Source organism: Epargyreus clarus, unplaced genomic scaffold (genome assembly GCF_041222505.1).
Source record: "Epargyreus clarus isolate Ecla_fem2 unplaced genomic scaffold, WU_Ecla_fem_2.2 ptg000009l, whole genome shotgun sequence".
NCBI lineage: Eukaryota > Metazoa > Arthropoda > Insecta > Lepidoptera > Hesperiidae > Epargyreus > Epargyreus clarus.
In genome coordinates, this window is record NW_027332217.1 from 13,152,687 (window position 1) to 13,177,771 (window position 25,085).

General features: G+C 34.3%; 1 protein-coding gene across 1 annotated transcript in view; it reads right to left on the reverse strand.

Annotated features, from left to right (window-relative positions):
• Window positions 1-25,085, reverse strand: part of mspo (M-spondin) — an 82,889-nt gene that overhangs the window by 8,689 nt on the left and 49,115 nt on the right. Inside the window, exons 3-4 of the mRNA XM_073076764.1 lie at window positions 16,865-17,064; window positions 9-113 (exon numbers count right to left, since the gene is read on the reverse strand). Coding sequence (XP_072932865.1) covers window positions 9-113; window positions 16,865-17,064 — 305 coding nt within the window. The remainder of the gene's footprint in view (window positions 1-8; window positions 114-16,864; window positions 17,065-25,085) is intronic.

Sequence of the window (25,085 nt, forward strand, 5' to 3'; positions counted from 1 at the left end):
ATAAAAACCTCTATAGTGATGCTGTCGATCCAATTGCCATCGACGCAAAGATCAAAGCTGTCGACACCAATAAACCAATCCGGGGACGGTATCATCCTCGCCATCACCGATACCTGCAATAGAAATAGTTATTTTAAAACATCATCAATTCAATATTGTTCTACTGGTGATTATTTACTGTTTCTTTAAATCCACAGTATAAATATAATCATCCTTATAATTTTATACTTATACTTATTTTGTTATATACTTTATACTCTTTATACTTTTGTTATATACTCATCTACAATGTTGAATGACTTGAGATGAATATATTGTCAATTGAGCGTTATTACTGTAAATGTCTTCTTAGAAATCCATTATAGAAATCAACGTGATAAGTTTTCTTTGGCCGTTAACATTACATATGCGGCTTCAAAAAATCAAAGATTCTTCGAAAGCTGTCTTCAGTTTTGTCATACGTTCAAATTTAGATTTCACATTTAAGGTAAAGTCACCTAATGCCGAGGGGTTCTGAAATTGGCACTATATTCCGCGGTATTTACAAAAACGGCTTTTATAAACTATTTACCAACTCATTTTTAATAAAAGGTATGTTATTTAATAGATAATTTATCACTCTTTTGTCATATGGCTATCGTAATAGTATTATGTGTATGTTTTTTTAAATAATCGCATAGTTTTGCATTAGTGCCTTCATCAAACGTATGCTTCATACATTTTGGGCCTTTTGCACGTGAATGTCACGATTTCTCCAATAGTGATTTTTTCAATAAATTTGCATGTGTGTGATAGTGTTTCGATGACAACATTATATTAATTATATATGGAATCGATAACATTCAAATATAGTGCTTATTTCTTAACAGACAAGAGTAGAAATAAGTTTAAAAATACAGCGGCATTAGATGCCAAATATTTTGGGCTGTCCCTTAAACCGAGGTATACCACGGAATAGCAATTTCATAGACTTGTTTTTAATTTCAATTTTTGTAGTTGTTTTTATGAATAAGCACGTCTTGCTTCGATTTTGACAAGTTTAATGCTCAAATAATATCGAAATCATTTTCCGTGGTACTACATTGTACTGCATTACCTAATTATATAGTATCAAAGATGACCTATCTATGTACTTTCCTAATTTCTTCTATGGGACAATTAAGGAGAGAAAATGAAGTTCATCCAGATATGGATGTAATATTGAACAAGTATTGTATATTATTATGTACATATTTTAATAAAGCATCTTTCTGCCTCTAAATTGTGTAAAAGTCTTTTATTATTTAATAATCGGAATTTGGAAACGTGATTTTTAGTTATGAAACGCTATTCCAATGTATATAAGTCGGAATTAGGTTATATGGGCACATTAATCCGCGGCATAACCGCAAAATACTATACAGGGTGTTTAAAGTTCTCATCGGTTTTTTAAGAACATTTCTATTGTTTGTATCAGTAATTCGCTAAACCTAATTAATGAAGAATTAACATTGTTATACGATTTTTATGGATATTTATATAAGAACTAGAACATTTTACGACGTTTTCATTTGATTAAATTATTCTAAATGAAATAATTCTATAAACCTCATGACGGTATTCCATAATATTATTATTTATGGTGTACGATAATAAACCTTAGTAAAGTACACGAAGAAGAATATCCAAAATTATATTGCAGATACACTAATTGACTATAGTTTTAAAAAAATACATGATATACATTAGTAAAATTAACCAATCAATAAACTATACTATAAAAAAGTTTTATTTCAGCAGCTTCCCTTAAATCATAGCTAAGAACACTTTTGATAAAGCTACTCTTTAAGTAATAAACAAAAATTAAATCGAAATTGAAACTAAATTCAATAAATAACATTTATTTTTATACACCATGTAGCAGTCGTTCTATCTCTTCCACTCCCTTATTTTGTATACTCGGAATTAGGAACCAAATACATCGGAATAAGGATTTTTACATCGGAATTAGGGTTTTCTGACTTGGTTCATATTTACTTAAAATACACATTTAAATCAACATTTAATCGTAAAATGTCGAGTCTATTTCAAGAGTACAGATAATAAAGCTTCTGATAAAATTATCTAATTCCTTATTAAGCCGTAGTGAATGCTTAATATCTGACGCTCTTTCTAGTTTTGGTGAAAATACCGCGGAAATAGGTGACTTTACCTTATAGTCTAAAATTTATCTCTCCATTATTCTGTAGTGGCAGTATTTTTATAGAATAAAGAAAAGTCACCAACAACAATCGCTTTTTTCTACTATTTCAGTAAATTACAAACATTAATACTGCCTCTGGTAGAGACAAGTATGTCATAATAAATGAATGTCGCTGACAGCTTGCTGAGGTCGCGATCCTGATAAATGGGGGCTGATGAGAAACTAATTTCGTTTTACTGTCCGGCTATCGGAACGGGGCAGGGTTTTCCCTGCGTATGAAACAGGTTGCTTTGTTCAACATTTCAATGTTAAGTAAGAGATGATTAATTTCTGTTATATACCTTAGGATCGAAATAATTCTCAAGGGTATGTAAAGTTTACCAATACGCACTTGGCCAACGCGGTGGACTATGGCTTAATCGTTCTCTTCTGAGACTCCTCTCAGAATAAGAAGTCTTCACCCGAGCCCAGCAGTGGAACAGTAATGGGCTGATGATGATGATGATGATGAGCCTTGGGATTATTAAGTTACGCGTTACGCACAACTTTGAAATTCAAAGAGCCCTGTTGGTTGACATATCGGAGCCATAAGAGTAGAATTTTAATAATGAGTGCAACATTTATAATTAAAAGGATATACTATTTCTAACGATTAATTAGGTGTGAAGAAAATGTCGCATCTTGGGTATGTTTTACAAAGTTAGCGATATGGACGATTTCTTAGGGGTAGCATTTTTACCCGACTGCCAAGGAAGGGTTATGTTTTTCGCGCGTATCTTGTATGTTTGTCTTTCTTTATTTGATCCGATCTAACAAACGGCTGGATGAATTTCAACAGTTAAAGTGTCATTATATTTGTTTCAATGACCCGAGTGTCCTTAGATAGGTGTTAGTAAAAAAAAATCAATGTGGCGGATTTTTGGCGCGAAATAGTAACACATTTAAAATAAAAAGTTAACCGAACCTATCGAGTAGGGTATCAAATGGAAGGAAATTAAACGGAGATTATAAAAACATATTTGTATATATATAAAACAGTAAGGTGACTGACTGACTGACTAACTAAATGACTTTTTCATTTTTCATAAATCAACGTACAGCCTAAACCAAGGACCTTACAGTTCTGAAATTTTGCACACAGGTTCTCTATATAGCTTGAATAAGTACTAAGAAAGGCCTTTTGGAAATTCTACCCTTAAGAGGGTAAAATAGGGGAAAACAGTTTTTTTGAAATCCTTTAATTTTGAAGCAACTACTATAAAATTTTGTATTTGGCTTTCTGGACAGGAACAAGGACGCACTTATTTATCCTCCTCCGAAAAATCAACCCCGTAGAGGGTAAAATAAGGGTTAAAAGTTCATTTGAACAATCGTCAATTTTGAAGCAAACACTATGACATTTTGTATCAGGCTTGTTGGATAAAAATAATGAAATGCTACCTCTAACGAGGTAAAATAATGACCGAAACTTTGATTTACTGAAGTTATATATTTTATAGACCGTAAATGGTGAATTTTTTCGCGAAATAGTAACACGTTTTAAAAAAGTTAAATAAATCTATCGAGTAGGGTGTCAAAATAAAGAAAATTAAGAGGAGATTACACATACATTATATAATATATCTTATATATAAAATTCTCGTGTTAGTTACCGTACTCCTCCGAAACGGCTTCACCGATTTTCATCAAATTTTACATACATATTCAGTAGGTCTGAGAATCGGCCACTATCTATTTTTTTTACACCTAAGTGATAAGGATTGTTCATCCTTAACATTTTTTATTTATATGGCAACACAACGTTTGCCGGGTCAGCTAGTACATATATACTCGTATATACACATCGAGATGACTGTCTGACTAAATGAGTGAGTTGCTGTGCCAGAGATCAACGCAAAGGGAAACCGCTGAACTTAAGCGTGCTGGAATTTTCACATAGGTTCTTTATATAGCGTAAATGAACACTACGAGGATAAAATAGGATAAAATTGTTTGAACATCTTTTGTTTTTGAAGCAGACACCTACTATGAAACTTTGCATTTGGCTTTCTGGATAAAAATAATGAAATGCCTATTTCACTGCTTTTGGAAATACTAATTCAGCCTTTTTGGTGCAGTCGGGTTTTTGATTTTTTAAATTAATTACTTGTTATATCTCATTATATTTTCTTTACGTTGATATACATTTTGACTTTACCGACAATTTGTTGAAGCTACGACACTAATAAACAAAATCATTAAATAAATTCTGTTATTTCCAAGTTCATATATCACCATTACATCCCAAGCTGTTTAAAAATATTTTTCCTATAATTGAGCAAAATATAACCATTAATATAGATACGGAACCTGTCGAAGATAAAGAACTATATTTTATAATAATAAATGAATGTCGCAGACAGCCCCAGATCCTGACAAATGGAATAATGAAGAACAATTTTTTTCGTATTGTTTTTTAAGAAATTATGTACTAAATACTATGAAATTCAATTATAATTATTTTGTTAAGGGATACTAATGGATACGAAGCTTGTAAAGGTTGTAAATTAACCGGTATCGTAGCATAGCAGCTACCTAAGTTGGCTATCCTGATAAATTTATTAAAAAACAAATGTGTTGTATAATTTTTGCCTAAGAAAAAATCAAATACTTCATACATCGTCTGCTGAGGTTCATTGCTGGGGACTTTCCTGCCATCTTTCTACTTCATTTATTGCTGATCCTCTGTCCATTGACTCAAATGGGGTCTCGCTATAATTTTCAGGTTATTGGTCCAACTTGTCACGACATCATCATTAAAAATCATCATTTAGAAATCTTATTTTATGTATTCTTGCCTTTATAAATTAAGCATCAAACTTTTCAACAAAAATAATATTTAATATAAAAACACAAGACACAGGAATCATCAAATTTTATCGATCAGCGAATTTAAAGTTATTTTGTAAACAGTAACATAAACAACAGAAAAACTCAACAGTCAACGTTTTTTAATATTAAAACTGAACGTAAAAGAGATTTTACGAACAGTATAAAAGTAAAATACGCGTAGATTAAATTTTATCGAGCAGAATGTATGTGCTCAGCCATATCCATGAAGTGTTGCAATCGAATAAAAAAACAAAATAAACCGAACAATATTAGACTTCTACTGCTATTCATTTTGCATTCGTGTCAGCGTATTTTTGTAAGCTTTTATTTAGCTTCAGCTGTCCTTGTGTTTGTGGTTGCAGCCTCTTTTTATATAGTAAATCTCCCAATAAGTAGCCTGGTCTCCCCCATACTTGAACTGGCCCCAAACTAAAGCGGGTCGCCAAATTTAACAAAATCAATCAAACCTACATATGGTTGGAAGTACTATCAGAAATAAGCTAAAGATACTTCTAGCTTAATTGGAACGTCTCGTATAAATATATTTTTACTCGAAAATTAAAGTTTCATTAAAAATTATACTTTTCAACCTTACAAGTATTTAGACAACATACCTACTCCTACCGCTACTGCACTACCTCCTGTCAGCTAACACAAAATGGGTTGCTCATGTATAAGTAATTCATATTTATGTATTTCTGTATATAATCTCATGTCTCATAGTGATTAGTCAATCCGTGTTACAAATTAATAATTTCATAATTATACCTATATCTTTACTTTTACTTTTATGTCATCAATTTATACACATAACAGAGAATATGAGCGTCATTCAAGTACCTAACCATTATCCTGCGAAGTAAACATATTACGGCGCTCGCTGTGAACAAAGCTAAAAAAATACCTTTATTTTTACTCAACTTCTCCATGTGGAAAGTTGCGTCGAGTGGGATTAGTAACGGTAGGCCTGTTTTCACCATCCAGTAGTTCCGGTAAACATCTGCCTTTGTAGCGTAACGAGGGCGGAGTAAAAATATCTTTTATATGTATACCGTTGTCCAATAGAATATACGGATTTTAGAAAGGAAAGAGTATGTACTTATTTACATTAAGGTGGTCTCCTTTTTGGCATTAGATTAATCATATCATTTTTTTTCTTCTTTAATTTTTTTATTTACTCATAACTTACATCTAACATAAAGGGCTTTCCTAATGCGTTAGTGTAATGAAAACAAATTAATTAAAATAAATATTAATTGTTAATAAATTAAAATTACAAACAAAATTCAAATTAGTCAAATTTAAAAACATTATTCAATTCTTTACACTTTTTACCCGACTGCCAAGGAAGGGTTATGTTTTTCGCGCGTATCTTGTATGTTTGTCTTTCTTTATTTGATCCGATCTAACAAACGGCTGAATGAATTTCAACAGTTAAAGTGTCATTATATTTGTCTCAACGACCCGAATGTCCTTAGATAGGTGTTAGTAAAAAAAAATCAAAATGGCGGATTTTTGGCGCGAAATAGTAAGACATTTAAAAAAAAAAGTTAACCGAAACTATCGAGTAGGGTATCAAATGAAAGGAAATTAAACGGAGATTATAAAAACATATTTGTATATATATAAAACAGTAAGGTGACTGACTGACTGACTAACTTTTTTTTTTTTTTTGCATGTATAAAGTACCGTATGAGTAATAGGGTACTTTATATTAATTACAATCTAGCCTACTATAAGACTAATGAGTAATTTTACGCTAACTTAAACTGCTAAATAATCATATAATGAAGGCGGCGTCCTCTGACACTGCACTTCTTTGTCTTATCACATAAAGGAGTAGACACATTGTTCTTGTGTTCTATAATGTTCACTTATCACTATTTCACTAACACTACACTGTGTCATGTCACTAACTCAAATGGTTTAATCCTTTTGAGTCTTCTCACTAGGTCCGTCGTATCGAGGAGCTGGATCGCCTCGATATTGACGTGATGGTGAAGTCTTTTTTGATGGCCTTCAGCATAAGTGCTAATCACTTTTTTAACAAGGTCTACTTGAAGGTCCCGATGTAGATCTTCGTTTCTGACATACCAAGGTGCATTTGCAATACCCCTAAGTACTTTATTTTGGAACGTTTGTATGATATCTAAATTACTCTTTTTGGTACAACCCCAGAGTTGAATACCATATGTCCATACAGGCATTAGGACTTGTTTATATAACAATATTTTATTGTATATAGACAGCGAGGAATGTTTCCCAAGCAGCCAATGCATAGCTCTGTATTTGAGCTCCAACTCGTCACGTTTTTTCTTGACGTGAGCTCTCCAGCGCAGCTTCGCATCAAGGGTCATGCCAAGATATTTGGCTGCGTTTGCGTATGGTATGGGTGTATTGTTAATATATATAGGTTGATAATTAGGGTGCCTATTTGTAAAATCAATGTGCACTGATTTGCTTTCATTGAGTTTCATTCGCCACTTCTTCGTCCAATTGATTACTTTGTTGATAGCTGCTTGGCATTTCTCCGCTGCTTCAGCGTGATCATTCCCTACAGCTATGATTGCCGTATCATCAGCAAAAGTAGCGAAGATGTTATTTTCTGTTTCTGGAATGTCACAGGTGTATAAGAGGTACAGGACCGGCCCCAATACACTGCCTTGTGGTACGCCAGCATTTATTTTCTTGAGATCTGAGTATGCTTCTCCTTGTCTCACTCGGAAAGCTCTGTTTGAAATATAAGATACTAATATTTCTGAGAATTGCTTTGGTAGCATTGCTCTTAGCTTCAATATCAAGCCTTCATGCCAAACTTTATCGAAGGCTTGCGCTACATCTAAGAATACTGCAGAGCAGACTTTCTTCTCTTCTAGTGATTTTTCTATTGTATTAGAAATCCTATGAATTTGATCTATCGTGGAGTGTTTTTCTCTGAAACCAAACTGGTGATCTGGTATTAAGTTTTTATGTTCTAATATGGGTTTGAGTCGCTTTAACAAGAGCTTCTCAAAGACCTTAGACATTATAGGTAATAGGGAGATAGGCCTGTATGATGCAGCTTCATGTGGCGGTTTACCCGGTTTTGGTATCATTATTACTTCAGCTACCTTCCATAAGTCTGGAACATATTGAATTCTGAATGAAGCATTTATTAGGGAAGTTAACTTGACTACAGCTTTTCTAGGAAGGTTCTTCATAACCTCGCCTGTAATTAAGTCAAATCCAGGAGCTTTTTTAGGGTTAATGTTGCGTTGTATCTCTGTTGACACTTCTTTTGTGGTCACAAATTTAATATATAGCCCTGTCTGCTCTATACTGTGACTACTATAATCACTATATTCTCCTTCATTTGGTTGAAATATATTTTCTAGATGAAGGGCAAACTGAGAAGCTTTTTGCATGTCATCAATTATCCATTTTCCGTACTTTCTTTAATTGGAGGAATTTGCTTGATAGGTCGTTTTAAGCCTTTGGTTGCTTTCCACAGTGAGTAGTCTGTGCTGCGATCATTATTTAAGCTTGATAAATATGTTTTTAGGTTGACTGACTAACTAAATGACTTTTTCATTTTTCAGAAATCAACGTACAGCCTAAACCAAGGACCTTACAGTTCTGAAATTTTGCACACAGGTTCTCTATATAGCTTGAATAAGTACTAAGAAAGGCCTTTTGGAAATTCTACCCTTAAGAGGGTAAAATAGGGGAAAACAGTTTTTTTGAAATCCTTTAATTTTGAAGCAACTACTATAAAAAATTGTATTTGGCTTTCTGGATAGGAACAAGGACACACTTATTTATCCCCCTCCGAAAAATCAACCCCGTAGAGGGTAAAATAAGGGTTAAAAGTTCATTTGAACAATCGTCAATTTTGAAGCAAACACTATGACATGTTGTATCAGGCTTTTTGGATAAAAATAATGAAATGCTACCTCTAACGAGGTAAAATAATGACCGAAACTTTGATTTACTGAAGTTATATATTTTATAGACCGTAAATGGTGAATTTTTTCGCAAAATAGTAACACGTTTTAAAAAAAGTTAACCAAACCTATCGAGTAGGGTGTCAAAATAAAGGAAATTAAGAGGAGATTACATATACATTATATAATATATCTTATATATAAAATTATCGTGTTAGTTACCGTACTCCTCCGAAACGGCTTCACCGATTTTCACCAAATTTTATATACATATTCAGTAGGTCTGAGAATCGGCCACTATCGTTTTTTTTACACCTAAGTGATAAGGGTTGTTCATCCTTAACATTTTTTTTTAATTTATATGGCAACACAACGTTTGCCGGGTCAGCTAGTACATATATACTCGTATATACACATCGAGATGACTAAATGAGAGAGTTGCTGTGCCAGAGATCAACGCAAAGGGAAACCGCTGAACTTAAGCGTGCTGGAATTTTACACATAGGTTCTTTATATAGCGTAAATGAACACTACGAGGATAAAATAGGATAATATTGTTTGAACATTTTTGTTTTTGAAGCAGACACCTACTATGAAACTTTGTATTTGGCTTTCTGGATAAAAATAATGAAATGCCTATTTCACTGCTTTTGGAAATTCTACTTCAGCCTTTTTGGTGCAGTCGGGTTTTTGTTTTTTAAATTAATTACTTGTTGAACGTAATTATTATCAACTGCCACTTCGCAAGATGTTTCGTTATGGAGAAGAAGCGGCTTAAGCTGTTCTTATTCATTTTTAGATATACTCGTAACATAGTAATTATCTGAAATTTAAGGATTATTTTATTGTATTTTTTTTTAATATTATTGATAATTGCTCGTCAATGGTTACCGGTTAGTTGAAAAAAGAAAAAGGTGAGGCACTATTTTTCTATATCTGTTTATTTACATATAGATAATCATACTAGATTATACCTGCTTCGTCGAAGTATATCTAACATTACGTAGATTGATAAAATTTAATTTACCTAACTCCTCAGAATAAGAAGGATTAAGCCATAGTCCACTGCACTGGACAAGTGCAAAATTGTAGTGTTCACATACTTTGAACTCTTTGAAGTATGCCGATTTTTACGATGCTTTACTTCGGCTTTAAATCAAGTGATAATTTCTAAATTTACTTAACTACACTTACATCTTTATTATTAATCAAATTATCTTTTTTTTATCAAATTATCTTAAGGTCGTATTACATAAAAGAAATAAGATTAAATACTGCTCCTGGCAGAATTTGTAATTTAAATCAACAGATTTAATTCTCTACAGCAACAGATGTAACTATTTCTATAAAACATAGATAGATAAGACACCGCCCAATTTTTCGGGCTTCACTCACAGACGAGGCTTCGACGGTAACGATTTGTCTGTCCCTGACATATTAATTACAGGTCTCAACAATACTTGTAACCGATTAATTTAACTATGAAACAATACCGTTTTTGTGCCACTAATTATATTACTGAAGCTTTTGTTCCTTCGTTTTCAAGTTTAAAAATTATTTTATTATCATGATACGTAAGATAGCAGTGATAGCCTAGTGGTTAAGAAACTCAGCCTCTTGATCGAAGGGTCCGAGGTTCAAATCCCAGGCGATTTTTCAAAGTTATGTACCTATTAGAAATTAACTATTACTTGCAATAAAATAGAGCGATATCTGTAACGATAAATAGACAAGTAATTAATTTAAAAAATCAAAAACCCGACTGCACCAAAAAGGCCGAAGTAGAATTTCCAAAAGCAGTGAAATAGGCATTTCATTATTTTTATCCAGAAAGCCAAATACAAAGTTTCATAGTAGGTGTCTGCTTCAAAAACAAAAGATGTTCAAACAATATTATCCTATTTTATCCTCGTAGTGTTCATTTACGCTATATAAAGAACCTATGTGTAAAATTCCAGCACGCTAAAGTTCAGCGGTTTCCCTTTGCGTTGATCTCTGGCACAGCAACTCTCTCATTTAGTCAGACAGTCATCTCGATGTGTATATACGAGTATATATGTACTAGCTGACACGGCAAACGTTCTGTTGCCATATAAATAAAAAAATGTTAAGGATGAACAACCCTTATCACTTAGGTGTAAAAAAAATAGATAGTGGCCGATTCTCAGACCTACTGAATATGTATATAAAATTTGATGAAAATCGGTGAAGCCGTTTCGGAGGAGTACGGTAACTAACACGAGAATTTTATATATAAGATATATTATTTAATGTATGTGTAATCTTCTCTTAATTTCCTTTATTTTGACACCCTACTCGATAGGTTCGGTTAACTTTTTTTTTAAATGTGTTACTATTTCGCGCCAAAAATCCGCCATTTTGTTTTTTTTTTTTACTAACACCTATCTAAGGACACTCGGGTCATTGAGACAAATATAATGACACTTTAACTGTTGAAATTCATCCAGCCGTTTGTTAGATCGGATCAAATAAAGAAAGACAAACATACAAGATACGCGCGAAAAACATAACCCTTCCTTGGCAGTCGGGTAAAAATGGTGAAGGAAAAAATCATGAGGAAGCTGCATACCCAAGAAATCTCCCAGAAAAAAACAATAGTATGATGGTAATATTATGATAGCACTTGGCCAGCGCGGTGGAGTATAGCCTAACCTTTCTCTACCGAGAGAAGACACGTGCCCAGCAGTGAGACGGTAATGGGTCGATGATGATGATGACGTAAGAACTTGGAAAATGGTCAACTCGATTTACTTTCTGTGTTTTACAGAAAAAAAAAATAGTTAGGCAACTAAATTAACCGTAATATAACTACTGTGTTCTGTTTTGAAGAATGTGATAGGAGAAAGACCTAGTGATATACGAGGCATTCCAACTTAGTTTTCAGGGGTAACGTCCTATACGTGGCCGAAGGTTGATTACAGGTATTCATGGAAGGTTGTGGCCACTTACTAAAAAAAAACTTAGCCTGAATGCTCGGTTGCTACTTCTATATTATGAAAAGTAAGCATATTTTCAAGGAGCAACAGGTTAAGAGCTCTCATGAACGAATGAACTCGTAACCTATTTTATCTGTTTTGCAATAAAAATATTATGTGTGTCAAGTATCAAGTAGCGTAGCGTAGACGTTGGATTGAAATAGTCTAGCAGTAGGAAATTTGGGTTTCTAACCCGAGGGTTCGGGTTCGAATCCCAGCTACTACAGGTACAGGTACCTTTAATTTTACGAAACTCTGTATGTACTAGATACCACTCTCTTTGTTGTGGTTTGTAGGGCCACGCTATAAGGGAGATATTCTTTTTCGACGCGTTCTAACTTAGTCCTCAGGAGTAGCGGTGCATCTGTGGCCGGCCTCAGGGAGGAATCTAATCTTATCTAAATGCATGTCTACAAATCCTATATTACAAAAAAATATTGTTATGCACATTTTTTATCTTATTAACCTCATTTTATTCAAACTTAACACAACAAAGAAAACTAAAAAAATCTGTTGGTTTAAAAAATATTCCGTTCCGTATACCATTCCATCAAGATCAAACAATTAGGTGGAGGCGCTAGATTTCAGAAAAATAGGTTAATTTAAAACGGAGTCGACTGATTTAGTGCCGCTTTGGTAGCGCCGGTTGAGAATAGCTGGCCTATATTCGGCTATTCTTGTTATCCACATTATATAAGTTTTGAAAGATTGGAAAACTGGAAAGTTGGAAAATCTCGATTTCTTTTATACTTGAATAACTCGAATATTTCTTAAGCAATTACAATTTTCTTTTATCTTTTCATATGAAAGAGTGTTTCAATGCTGTACTTTCCTACCTTGACATGGGTGTGGTCTGGAAATGGAATTTAAAACGGAGTCGACTGATTTAGTAGCGCTTTGGTAGGGTCGGTTCAGAATAACTGGCCTATATTCGGCTATTTTTGTTATCCACACTATATAAGTTTCGAGTGAAATAAAAATATTATATAAAGGGATTATTAGGGCAAGGAATGAAGAAAAGTTTTGGAAACATTGTGTAATTTTTTAAGATTCTTTTAACTACGCACATTTTTTGCGAAATAAAAGTAGTATTTTATTTTGAAGGTGGCTGAACCCTTTGTGGATCGACTACCTATTACTGCGTTATAACAGCAGTGTTAAGCGCTACTTTGCTTTCCGCTTTGAGGACCGAATCCGAATCCGCTTTGAGGACCATCGTAAGGGAAAAGTACTCATCGGAGGTGTTCCATCTTAGTCGTTAATGGTAGCAACACATTTGTGGCCAATCTCAGGTAGGACTTTTATCTTATTTGAGGTTAATTACAAATGTCTAAATTTCTGCCTAATGCTGGAGGTTTGCCACATTGCACACTTGAGGAATAAGTTGAAAAGCATCGGATACGTATGGATATTAAGGAAGCTTAATACATCCTTAAAAGGCAGATATAGATGTACACCAAAATCCAAAAATAGTAAACAATAATTTAAAAAAATACCTCCAAAGACTACTCTATGGTCTTTGCTAACACAACTAAATATCTTCCAAATCCAAATATCTCACATAGACACGTCACTGGCTAAAAATACGCCAAGATGATCCGTCAATCCTAATTCAGTTGTTAGTTCCTATCTCTTGTTATTTATCTTGTTGTTGTTATCCGAGGATTCTTTTTAAAGATTAGTAACAAAGTATAGTATTGTTTTAGTCAAAAATAGGTTATAAAAGTTTTATCTCTATAATGTTTCGTCAATTTGGCAATAGTTTGAGTTCAATAACCGCTTGATCTGCCAGTGTTTACGATACTATTTTTTGATTAGCCAGAAAATATACGACAGGCGTCATTTTAGTTAAATATAACCTTGAAATGAAGATATTACTTCTTCGTTACTGTAAACATTAATTTTTGTAAGTTTCATATGAATCTTCCGTTTTGTTGAGGACTGAAGTAGCAAACGAATAAGCACTTGGTGGTAAGTAGGTAATGCCCGCATAAAACTGCTAGTCCGCTCTGAATATAGAAATGAATCGCGTCGCTATAGCTAATTGTATAAATACACCTACTCGCAACAACTGTAGAACGGACTAGCAGTTTGGCGCGGACTATACCATTCATTAATATTTGTAACTAACGACATCTGCGTTGCCTCTAAGAATTAATATGGTCGGCTCATATGTATATTAGTCGGCATCTAGTAGCTCCCCAGTCGAACTATACTTGTTCTACCATCGTCCAGGAAGAACTACACGATTTTCACCTTACATATTACCGTACGCGTAAAGCTGCTAGTCCGCTCTGAATATAGAAATGAATCGCGGCGCCATAGAAAATTGTATGACTACACCTGCTCGCAACAACTTCAGAGCGGACCGGCAGTTTGGCGCGGACAACTGTTTTGAGCTATAAGCGAAAAGAGCATCAATAAAAGTTCGAAAACCAATCATAAAAGCAACATCAATAAATAAAACGAAACGGCTCCCGCTAACAAATGGCCACTTCAATCAAACAATCAAACATTGACCAATCAAACAGCCAACCGAGCAAACAGCTGACAAACGAACTCAAATTAAAAGTGCCCGTTAAACAGTAAACAAGTGAAATTAGTCTTAACTGGCAATAAAACGTTGGTCGGCCGCTGCAATAAATTCCCCTTTTATTACACGATTTGAATCGAGCTTTTTATTTGTCCGTATCGGCTGACGTTCGTAATTGTTGTTTGTCGAGACCATCAATTAGTGCCGAAATACGATATTTCCGGTGAGGGGATCTCCAGGCTGTGCGATTTAAGTTGCTAGATACAGTTAAGTTGATGTGTTAGCTTTTTAGACGCAACAGCAAAGTTATGAACATTAGTAGTCTACCAAAAAATATGTGTTCGGACTTCGGTTGTGTGCACATTAGAAATTACCTATATATAGTTTAAACTAGTTTTGTTTAGCGTTAGTAGTATCGTATTAAACAATAAATAATTCAGTCATGTTGTCACTAGATGGCATTGTCTTATTAAATTTGTCGTGTAGTTTTATAAATACAACGCGACCTCTAACGTAATTCATTTCAATCCTTACTATCCTTACTTTCCTTACTAATATGATAGTTTTTATCCCGGAAATCCCACAGGAACTAGGGATGGCGATCTAGGATCGATTAATCGGAGAATCGATCTTTTGGACGAAAAAGTCGATTATGTTAATCGATATTAAGGATTGAATCGTAAACTATGCATTTGATCAAGTGATGATCTGTAGCAAAGTTGTTGTCCATGAGCCCACTAAGGTTTCAGAGTTGTTACGACCAATTTTCGCCAGATGGCGCCACTGTCATTCCAATGAAGGTACGAATTTTCAGTTTTATGTATGTTACTATGTCATATTATTTTCTTTTAAACGCGGGCGAAGCCGCGGGCAAAAACTAGTACTTTTATATAGTTATTTAAAACATTATTCGTAATGTAATTTTTCCTTTAAAAATGTTATAAGATTTTTAGTCTCTTTTTTAAATATATTACGAGTATGTTTGCCGTTTATATAGCAGTGCTATACTGCGCTGGAAACAATCCTCATGAGCGCTATTTTACACTATATTGCAGGACAATATTGCATCACATAGCAGCACTACACTACGCTAGACGTTATGCAACCTAAATAAAAGATTCTAGACGTCGGGTAGAGTGGCTTATATGTACTCGTATATATTGAGGAGGTGTTAACCGTTTATCTCAAAATTATGTGTAGAAAACAGCCGTACCTTGAAAAACTGTTACGAATATATTAAAACAATACATTTATATTAAAATATATTTAATAAATATGCTTTTTCGTAACGTTTTTAGTTTTTCGTAGTTTTCTTATAAGCCCCTTTCAAATGATACGCATATCATAGGGGTGCATGAAAATATTCGGTTTGCCATCTTAAAGCGTCCATAATATTGAATTAAGAATAACGTAACTCAACTAATCATTTTATTATACAGTTATCCAAAACAATCGTGTGTGCTAAAATTCAACTTAATTATTTGAGATTAACCGAAATAAAATTAAGTTGACCCTTACATACATAAGAAATAAAAACCTGTAATATGTATATCTATTAAGCAAAAATATTCACATTTTATCGTATCGTAATGACGTAATATCAACGTCAATCAACCCCAGATAGGATTAGATGTTCCCACCCGAGGTCAGCCACAGATGCGCCGCTACCCCTGAGGACTAATCTGGAACGCCTCGGAAAAGTCTGTCTCCCTTACCACACCCTTCAAACCGGAACACAGCAGCGCCTAACACTGCTGTTATTAGGTAGAAATAGGTGTGGCGGTGGTGCCGCCGGAGTCGTACCACAAAGGGTTCTAATACCTTCAAAACCTACTTAGGCTACCAGTTAACCGTTTTATCTTCGTTTTCCGATATAATTAATGTAATTATTATCCAAAGCATTAATTAGCGTTGAAATGCGATTCCTCGGCCTGAAGCCTCGGCTGTACGTGAATTATTAAGACTGTTTTATTCGTGAATTTCAATTCGATTCAACCTGAGTATAGCGTGTACCTACGTCATTACATTTTTAATGAAAACCAAATAGGTGAGTGAAACGTGTAATTATTTTTTTGCTTCGTTTCGAACTTAATGTATAGTTAATTAATAATGAAATATTGAAGGACGTATAGCCCGCTTGTGTAAAACGTAACTCATGTATTAATTTAACCCGCGGCGATCGAAAGTTAGATTTACTTCGAAATAGAGGTTTCTTGTGATCCTTTATTATCAAGGTCTAAGAGCCCTGTAACAGACAAACAGATAGTAGGGACATGGTAATAGGGTTCCGTTTTCACCCTTTAGTAACAAAACCCTATAAGAGTATTGTATCCCGAAAAAAAAATTAAAAACCACTTACCCTAGAGTGATTTCCATCAACGAAGAACTCAGCCTCCGTCCGTCCAGCGCCCTGTGCGATCGGCGGTGCACCAAACACGTCCATGGTGCCAGGTCCAGAGCCGAGAGTGTCAGATCTCCCCGACTCCGCGAACTGACGCACCGGGGCCGTCACCCGCCGACCGAGACGGAAGAGCACGTACGACCGGCTGTGGGATACACCTGGAAAGAAAGGAAACGTCAGTTTCTTGTAATCAAGAGAGTCAGTTTCTTGTAATCAAGATGATTGTAATCAAAATTAAAGCGATTCCATTGTTCAGATTTTCATGCAAAAACTTTCACCCTCTTTCATACGGACAGCTTCTCAAATTGATTTACCTATTAAAAAATATATTAGCCTCTTCGTCGATCTTACGATCTTCGACATGGCTCACCCTTTTCCTCCCCATGTCCGGACTATTGCTACAATATATTTAATTGGTAGGTCCTAACATGGATTACATCTAATCAAAAGGTTAGTAAGTTTTAACAAAGTTCCAGTAGTTTTTATATACCTGTCTTATCGAAATTAGTTCTACCGGTTTAAGGGTGAACATTAATCATATTTAACACATCGTTTGAAGTCTTTATTATTTTAATATTGTTTACTCTAAATTCTCTTTTCTGTATTCTTTACAAGCATTGAGAAATTTAATATTGCACTGGCTAAAGTGCACGCTAGCGACTTATGAGACTCAAGTCTTTATTTGGTCCCTCGAGCTGGATATGAACCAACAACTTGATTTTTTTATTTAGTTTTAGCGTAGCTTGTTGGACGTCGATCAAACTCTTAATTAATTATAAAATATAGTAACAGATCTATGTGGTACACAAAAAGTATATTTGAATTTATAAAATCGCAAATAAATGGAAAATTTTAATTGATTGCAATCAATTTAACATTGGATTTGACCAATATTTTATCATTAAAAATCATATATCAAAAACGTGTTCATGAATAAAAATACAAAATAATAAAATCATAACCAATTCGTTACACAAACATAAAGTTTCTGCACATTTTTTTCAAGCATTGCAATTAAAATCGCAATGTGAACTCCACGGCACTCATCCCGGCCTACATAAAACTCACATATTCATATTGCTCAAGTACTAATTGCATCTCGAAAATAAATAAAAAAGACTAGTTTCCGCTACGAATTCACCTCAGAATTGCCACTTGGTTTCATCTCATTCAATATCATCTCGTAAAAGTATTTCGCTATCCACGAATATATTTTCGTATAACATTTGATATGTAAAATCGAAAGATACTTCACTTCCTTGAAATTGGATGAAAACGCTGATTTGTCACTTATATTTTGAATTCTTGACAAATGAAATACATTTTTAGAGAAAATGTGCGTATAAATAACAAATACTACGTGATTTACTTAATGTATAAATATTTCAAACATTTTGGAACATTTTAGCACGGAGACGTGGCAAAACTTTATTTACGCGACAATTTCAAATCTCAAAACTGGTAACGCTTTCTTGTTAGGAGGGATCTATCTATGTATTTTACTCATCTAAGGATACAGCATAAAAAATAGAGTGAAATCTAGACCCCGTCGGATTAAAAAAATCCCAACGGTATCTCGGTAACATTTTTCATAGCTCTATGTTTACAGAGCAATTTGCTACCCTTTTTCTAGAGTTTTACAGTCCATCTCAGATTTAATATAACTTGCTAAGTGTTTTACTGTTGTTGGGTAAGCGATTAGCGATAAACTATGTTCAGATTTTCTCAACAGTAATTTAATAATGGACATATTCACATGTGTTAGGCGCTGCTGTGTTCCGGTTTGAAGGGTGTGGTAAGGGAGACAGACTTTTCCGAGGCGTTCCAGCTTAGTCCTCAGGGGTAGCGGCGCATCTGTGGCCGACCTCAGGTAGGAATATCTAATCCTATCTGGGGTCGATTAAAGATGTCCATGGGCGGCAGTAGCCACTTACCATCAGGTGGACTGCATGCTCGTCTGCTACTCTTATATTATAAAAAAAATGTGAATTACGCGTATTTTACGAACATTGACGATTATGTTATGTTAACAATTATAATAGCAAATATTTCATCCTATCAAGATTTTAACCCACAACAATAAATATGCACTGGCGAATGAAGTTACTGTAATAATTTGGCCATACTAAGGCAAGAAGTAAAAAAATGTTTTTTTAATTCATTTTTTTTTCAATAATCGAGCTTTTTCATATTCTTCTTAGCAAACTCATTCATTTGGTACTTGCATCTTTAGAATGAATAACAAATAATTAGTTCGCTATATTAGATTTAGTATAACGACTTGCACAGAAATAAAATTCAAAACTACTTCCTATTAAAACCAACATTTATTTAAATATTTTTTTAAATGCTTTGAAATCGATTATATATTTTTATATATATTTTGAATTTAGTATCGCTACACGTTTTCTGTGAAACCTAATCCTTAGCAAGTAGCCGTAAAGAACTCATCTTACTCTTTTATTAATCAACGTTAGATTGTTATATCTGCGAAAGAAAATTCATTTATAAATCTTAGCAAACTGAGTAAAGCAAATTGAGGTCTAGGAAACTAGGAATTAAATTATTTTACGGTTATGAAATCTGTCGTAATAATATGATCCGTTTGCGTATTCAATTTCAGTTTAAAGTTGTGGCTTCTGATACCTATTTATTGTATTTTAAGGAAACCTTTTTTATTTCATTTAAATAGAAATGATCTTAACATACTTTTATCCGAATTTGTTATATTTTACTAATTTCAGATATAATAACTTCATAAACTCGGTCTCTTGATCGAGGGATCCGCGGTTCAAATCCCAGGCACGCACCTCCAATGCGCACATAACTTTGGAAAATCCCAAAGTTATGTGTGTAATAGAACTTATTTATCACTTGCTTAAACGGTAAAGGAAAGTATCGTGGTGAGGAAACCTGCATGCCTACGAAAACTTAAAAAAAAATTCAAAGATATCTGAAGTTTACCAATGCGCACTTAGCCAGCGTGGTGGACTATGGCCTAACCCTTCTCATTCTGGCTAGCGGTGATACAGTAATGGGTTGATGATGATGATAATACTTTATAGTTGTCACATAACACAAATACTAAAGCTATTATATTTTGACATTGTCTTCAGAGGTAGCAACGTATCTTGGTTTAATTATTGATGTTCATCGACGGCAGTGAGTATTTAACATCGGATGGTTTGTTTATTTTATTCTGAACTATGAATTGTTTATTTGTTAATTCTGATTATGTGCTCCATCTTGTCTGGATCGTCTAAGATTGTAGTGGTAAATAAATAATTGTTGTTTTTACTCAGAATTTTCAAAAATCACAAGTGTTTTACGAGCGTCGCTGCCAGGTCATTTTATATGTAACTATTTACATATGCAATGTATGTTGTGTTGTATTGACAGCGGCTATCTCATTATCATTGAATGTCGGGACGCGAAATGTTATTGTATTCAGCAATATCATTATCAATGTCAGCGCATAATGAGGGAACGGCGCGTTGTGTGCAATTTATACTTTTAAACATACATATTTTTGATGCAATCATCGGTAATATGAACCTAATACGAAGTATGAATGAGAAGCTTGAAGGGCGCATTTCTTGTTCTTTTCTTCCATAGCTTCTTCATGTTTATTCTCTTTCGTAATTTGTTAATCCACACAAATCAGCGCTCGTTATTAATTATTTATCAATCTATCCAGCTTTTACCTACCTTTCATAGTTTGTCATTCATCATTACTTTACAGAGTTTGATCCTTATATGTGATACTACCTGATGGTGGAATAATACACGATGTGTTTCTTATTTCAAAACAAACTCTTTCAACGCCCGAATAGGGTAATAGATTTTTAAAACTCTAATGATGCAGTTACAATTACAAAATCGACCGCGAAACTATTTCCAGAATATTTCGAATCCGAGCACACTTAAAAAATCATCCTGTATATTGTTGCGACATTTCGATGAAATAAAAATTGTATAATTTCGTCATCAACATCTGTAATAATATAGATCATTATTATGTCTATGACCTGAGGACGTTACATAGCGGAAGCGAGCCATTCTACGAAATCATAAATCATATTAACGATTACCTGGGAATAAACTAGCAACCAATATGAATTGTGGGGACTGATTTAGATTTTCATTCTTAATATATTAGTGGTAACATCACAGTGTCTAGGATGTGTAATTATATCGAGTAGTCGATTAGTAATTATACTAGATAAGAATATAATCTCGTCTAGTGTCTGTCTATTATGATTCAAGCCCTGATGATAGATAGCCCTGTGACAGACGGACAGACAGCGGAGTCTTAGCAATAGGGTTCTGTTTTTATCTTTGGGAACGGAACCCTAAAAATGAAATGTTGGTGGCACGTAACCCTCCGTTTGCGAGTTGACTCGCACTTGACAATTTTGCGAGTGTGACTCGCACTTGACATTTTTTTAATTTTTGGAAATTCAATGCTAGTCACCAACAGTCGCCGACTGTCGCGGTCCGTCGCCAACGACCGTCGCTTACGATGGACGGCGACACAAACTGTCACTCGTGTCTTAGCACTGCCACTCGCGTGTTACAAAAATATCTCAATTAACACAGTAACACACAATACATATTTATTTTATAATATAGGAATAGCAGACGAGCATGCAGTCCACCTGATGGTAAGTGGCTACTGCCGCCCATGGACATCTGTAATCAACCCCAGATAGGATTAGATCTTCCTACCTGAGGTCGGCCACAGATGCGCCGCTACCCCTGAGGACTAAGCTGGAACGCCTCGGAAAAGTCTGTCTCCCTTACCACACCCTTCAAAGCAGAACACAGAAGCGCCTAACACTGCTGTTATTAGGTAGAAATATATACATATTACAATATTGCGTGAAACCGCGAAATACAACATACCTTATAGTGACAAAGTTGTTTACATAACGCATGATTCATACGATACGGGAGTGTTGAACTTTGCTGCCAATTGGCGAGACCACCGCTCCTCGAAATACTAGTATTAATACTTTACGCTTTCTTATCGTATTTACGTGGCTTTCGAATGAATAATTGCGTTTAAAATGTAATAATTCACTGAAGAATTAAAGGATTTAAATATTGAGAACATTTTAAAATTATCAGACTTTGAATAAGTGTTTATTTAACCTGTTTATGTGCTCAGATGAGTGCTAATTCTAATTATTGAGACGAATACAACTTAAAGAGGCTATTCAACATTAAATCTGCTCAATATTTAGTATTGAGCATTCATTATGCTTTCTCAATATTATCATTATCATTGAATTAATTTCAATCAAAATGAATATTACTGCGCACCGACAAGGTCCTAAATTATTTTGAAACTAAAATTGATATAAGTACGTAATTGTATACATTAAATATCTTTTTTATGATTCAATTATTATACTCCTTAAAAGTAGATTTTAAAAAATGTTGCTTTTTCCATAGCAGTGTTTTTTTTTTTATCAATGACAATATATCATAAGATGATGATGCAAAAACTTTGATATAGGTGAAATGATTGTCACATATTCTTCAGTATAGATAGACATTCGCTACTCTATTTTACTAATATAGTAGCAAAAAACTCTTTAGTTACAATAAAAATAAAATAAGTTTTGACTCACCACTAGACTATTTCATGAGTGTAAAACGTAAAAGTGCTAATTAGACAAGTTTTATGTGCCAAATACTACTTGGACTCGGCGCCTGTCACGTGACACGTCGCAACTCATTACTGGCCCACTGATGGGCATGGGGCTTCTCTCAAATTGACAATGGTTAAATTCGTAGTCCACCAAGCTAGCCCTAGTCCGAATTGGTAGAGTTCCTTAAACCACCTCAAACTGAGAGAAGAAGACGTACCCAGCATTAGGAGAGCGATTGGGTGATGATGATGGTGACTAATGGTGAGTGGCTACTGCCGCCCATGAACATTGTATTCAATCATTAGGCGTTGTTGAAAGCTGCTTTCATTAAATTTGCTTTTAATAATCAGAAGTAAATGTGATACTGGTGCCTCTGGAGTCAAAGTACACATATTTCTACCGTATTCTAAATATATGTAAAGCTTTAATTATAGAGCTCCGAAATTGTACAAACAGTCACATTATTCACCATTCCACAACACTAAAATAGGAAGAAAACACACTTCAACCCTCTCAAGTCAAATTACCGCAATAGCACACCTCTAACTTCATAATGAACAAAGGGTCTGTTTACATACACGCGTAATAATAGCAATTAGGCACGCGCACCTTGAACTAATGGCCTTGTTTTTCCTCTTGCCGTACCCTCGTTTCTTTCGCAGGAAAAATACCAGAATTCCTGTAACGACTACATTAATTCGCCCCTTATCGTATGGAGTGTAGTAGAATGGTAAATCTGGTGTTTTGTGAAGCGTCTAATATGTAATTTTTCTACTTTACTTTCTATAAGTTAGGATAGGTTAGGTTATTTTTTTAATATTTGTCATTAATTTCTCCTCAACACCAGTTTCGAAACTTGGTCGAAATAACAGTACAGCAAAAGCCGGTAAAAAAATACTAAAAGCTTAGATATCTACCAGGAAATGTAAACACAAGCTAAATATATTATTAATTGTACAATTGCTAATAATAGTCTATGGACGTATACGAGCCAGAGGATACTTACTTATTGAATAATCAGCATAGGGCCAAAACTACTGAAGCTAGAACCGTGGAATTTAGACATTTGATGTAAGCAACCACTAAGAAAGGATAATGGTCTGCGCGCTAACAGTGCTTACAGCTTATCGTTTATTAAATAATTATTTAGATATTTTATAAGTTTCAGTAGTCGGATTTTGTTATTTTACCTTGTATAAAATTCGATAAAGACGTTGCTTAATTATTTTAACACGTGTCCACATACTAATTAAATGAAAAGGATTGAATCATGTCTATTTGTAAAATGTAATGTTTACAGTACATAAAAACACTAAAATGTCAATAAACTTTGGATACTTTTTAAAATGTCAAGCTACTCAGCCGGCCTACAACATAAACATACGAGAATGTTATTGTCCCAAACTGGACGTAGAAGCTAAGTTTCGCTTATTTACTCCGTCTCCAAGCATTAGGATCCTACTTTATCTTTAAGTGTTAGTGGCACAGTGGCTTTTATCTTTTTTTTGGGTCGCTCGGGAACTTTTGTCATAGACGTCGGCACGAATTCCCAACACTACTTTTAATGTGCCAGCTCGATGTAATAGGAATGTTTTTCTTTGTAACTTTGACTTTGTCCTAAGTACCTTATGTCTGTCTGTGACTAACTGTTGTCCACGTAATGTTGCTTCCATCTTCTCAACTACTACAAAAACAAACATTAAGTTCAGGAAAGTAATACGCATTTCGATGTTAAAGAACGTTGGTATATTTTTAATAATACTGTTTAAAATGCCGTTGTGTTGCGCTTTGTGGAAAGTGGTACACATACTTATATGAAGAGTTCCAACCTAGTCCTCAGTAGGTAGCAACGCGTCTGCTGCTAACCTTAGACAGGAATCTAATCTCTGAGATTGTTTTCAGAAGTCTATGGGCGGCAGTATTCACTTACCATCAGGTGGACTCATCTGCTACTTCAATATAATAAAAAAATAACGCACATTTTAACTTTACTAAAATCGGTATTGATGTCTAAAATAGTCATACTATTTGGAAGAACGATGACTAATTTCCAATTCTTTCACCGATGCAATTGCACCTGTCTCCTCGACTATTTCGGTTTCAGTGGAAACATGGGAACACAAACTAGAATTACAACCGAGGTTTGAACGGCTGCCAAGAGAGAGTGTGAATCAATCGGGTGAAGCTATAAGGATGACACGTAATGAGACACGTGTCGTGTAATACCTCGGCTTTGTTGCTTCTGACAGATAAGGTGATAAGGCCAGGATTCGTAACATTTATATTTCAGTAATTACAAGGAAAAATTGATCAAATGATTATATATAGGTCTCAATGTTTTTGTCTTTAAGTATTAAATGGGTATATAGAGGAACTGTTGTTCAGTTATCATTATACTGCATATTAGCTGGTACTTTACATTACATCACAAGAACCTATTGAGCCAAATATAAGCATTTTCGGACTTCTTGATGTTCTTGTAGATTATAGACAAGTTTCTACTACAGTGTAGCTTTGTGTAA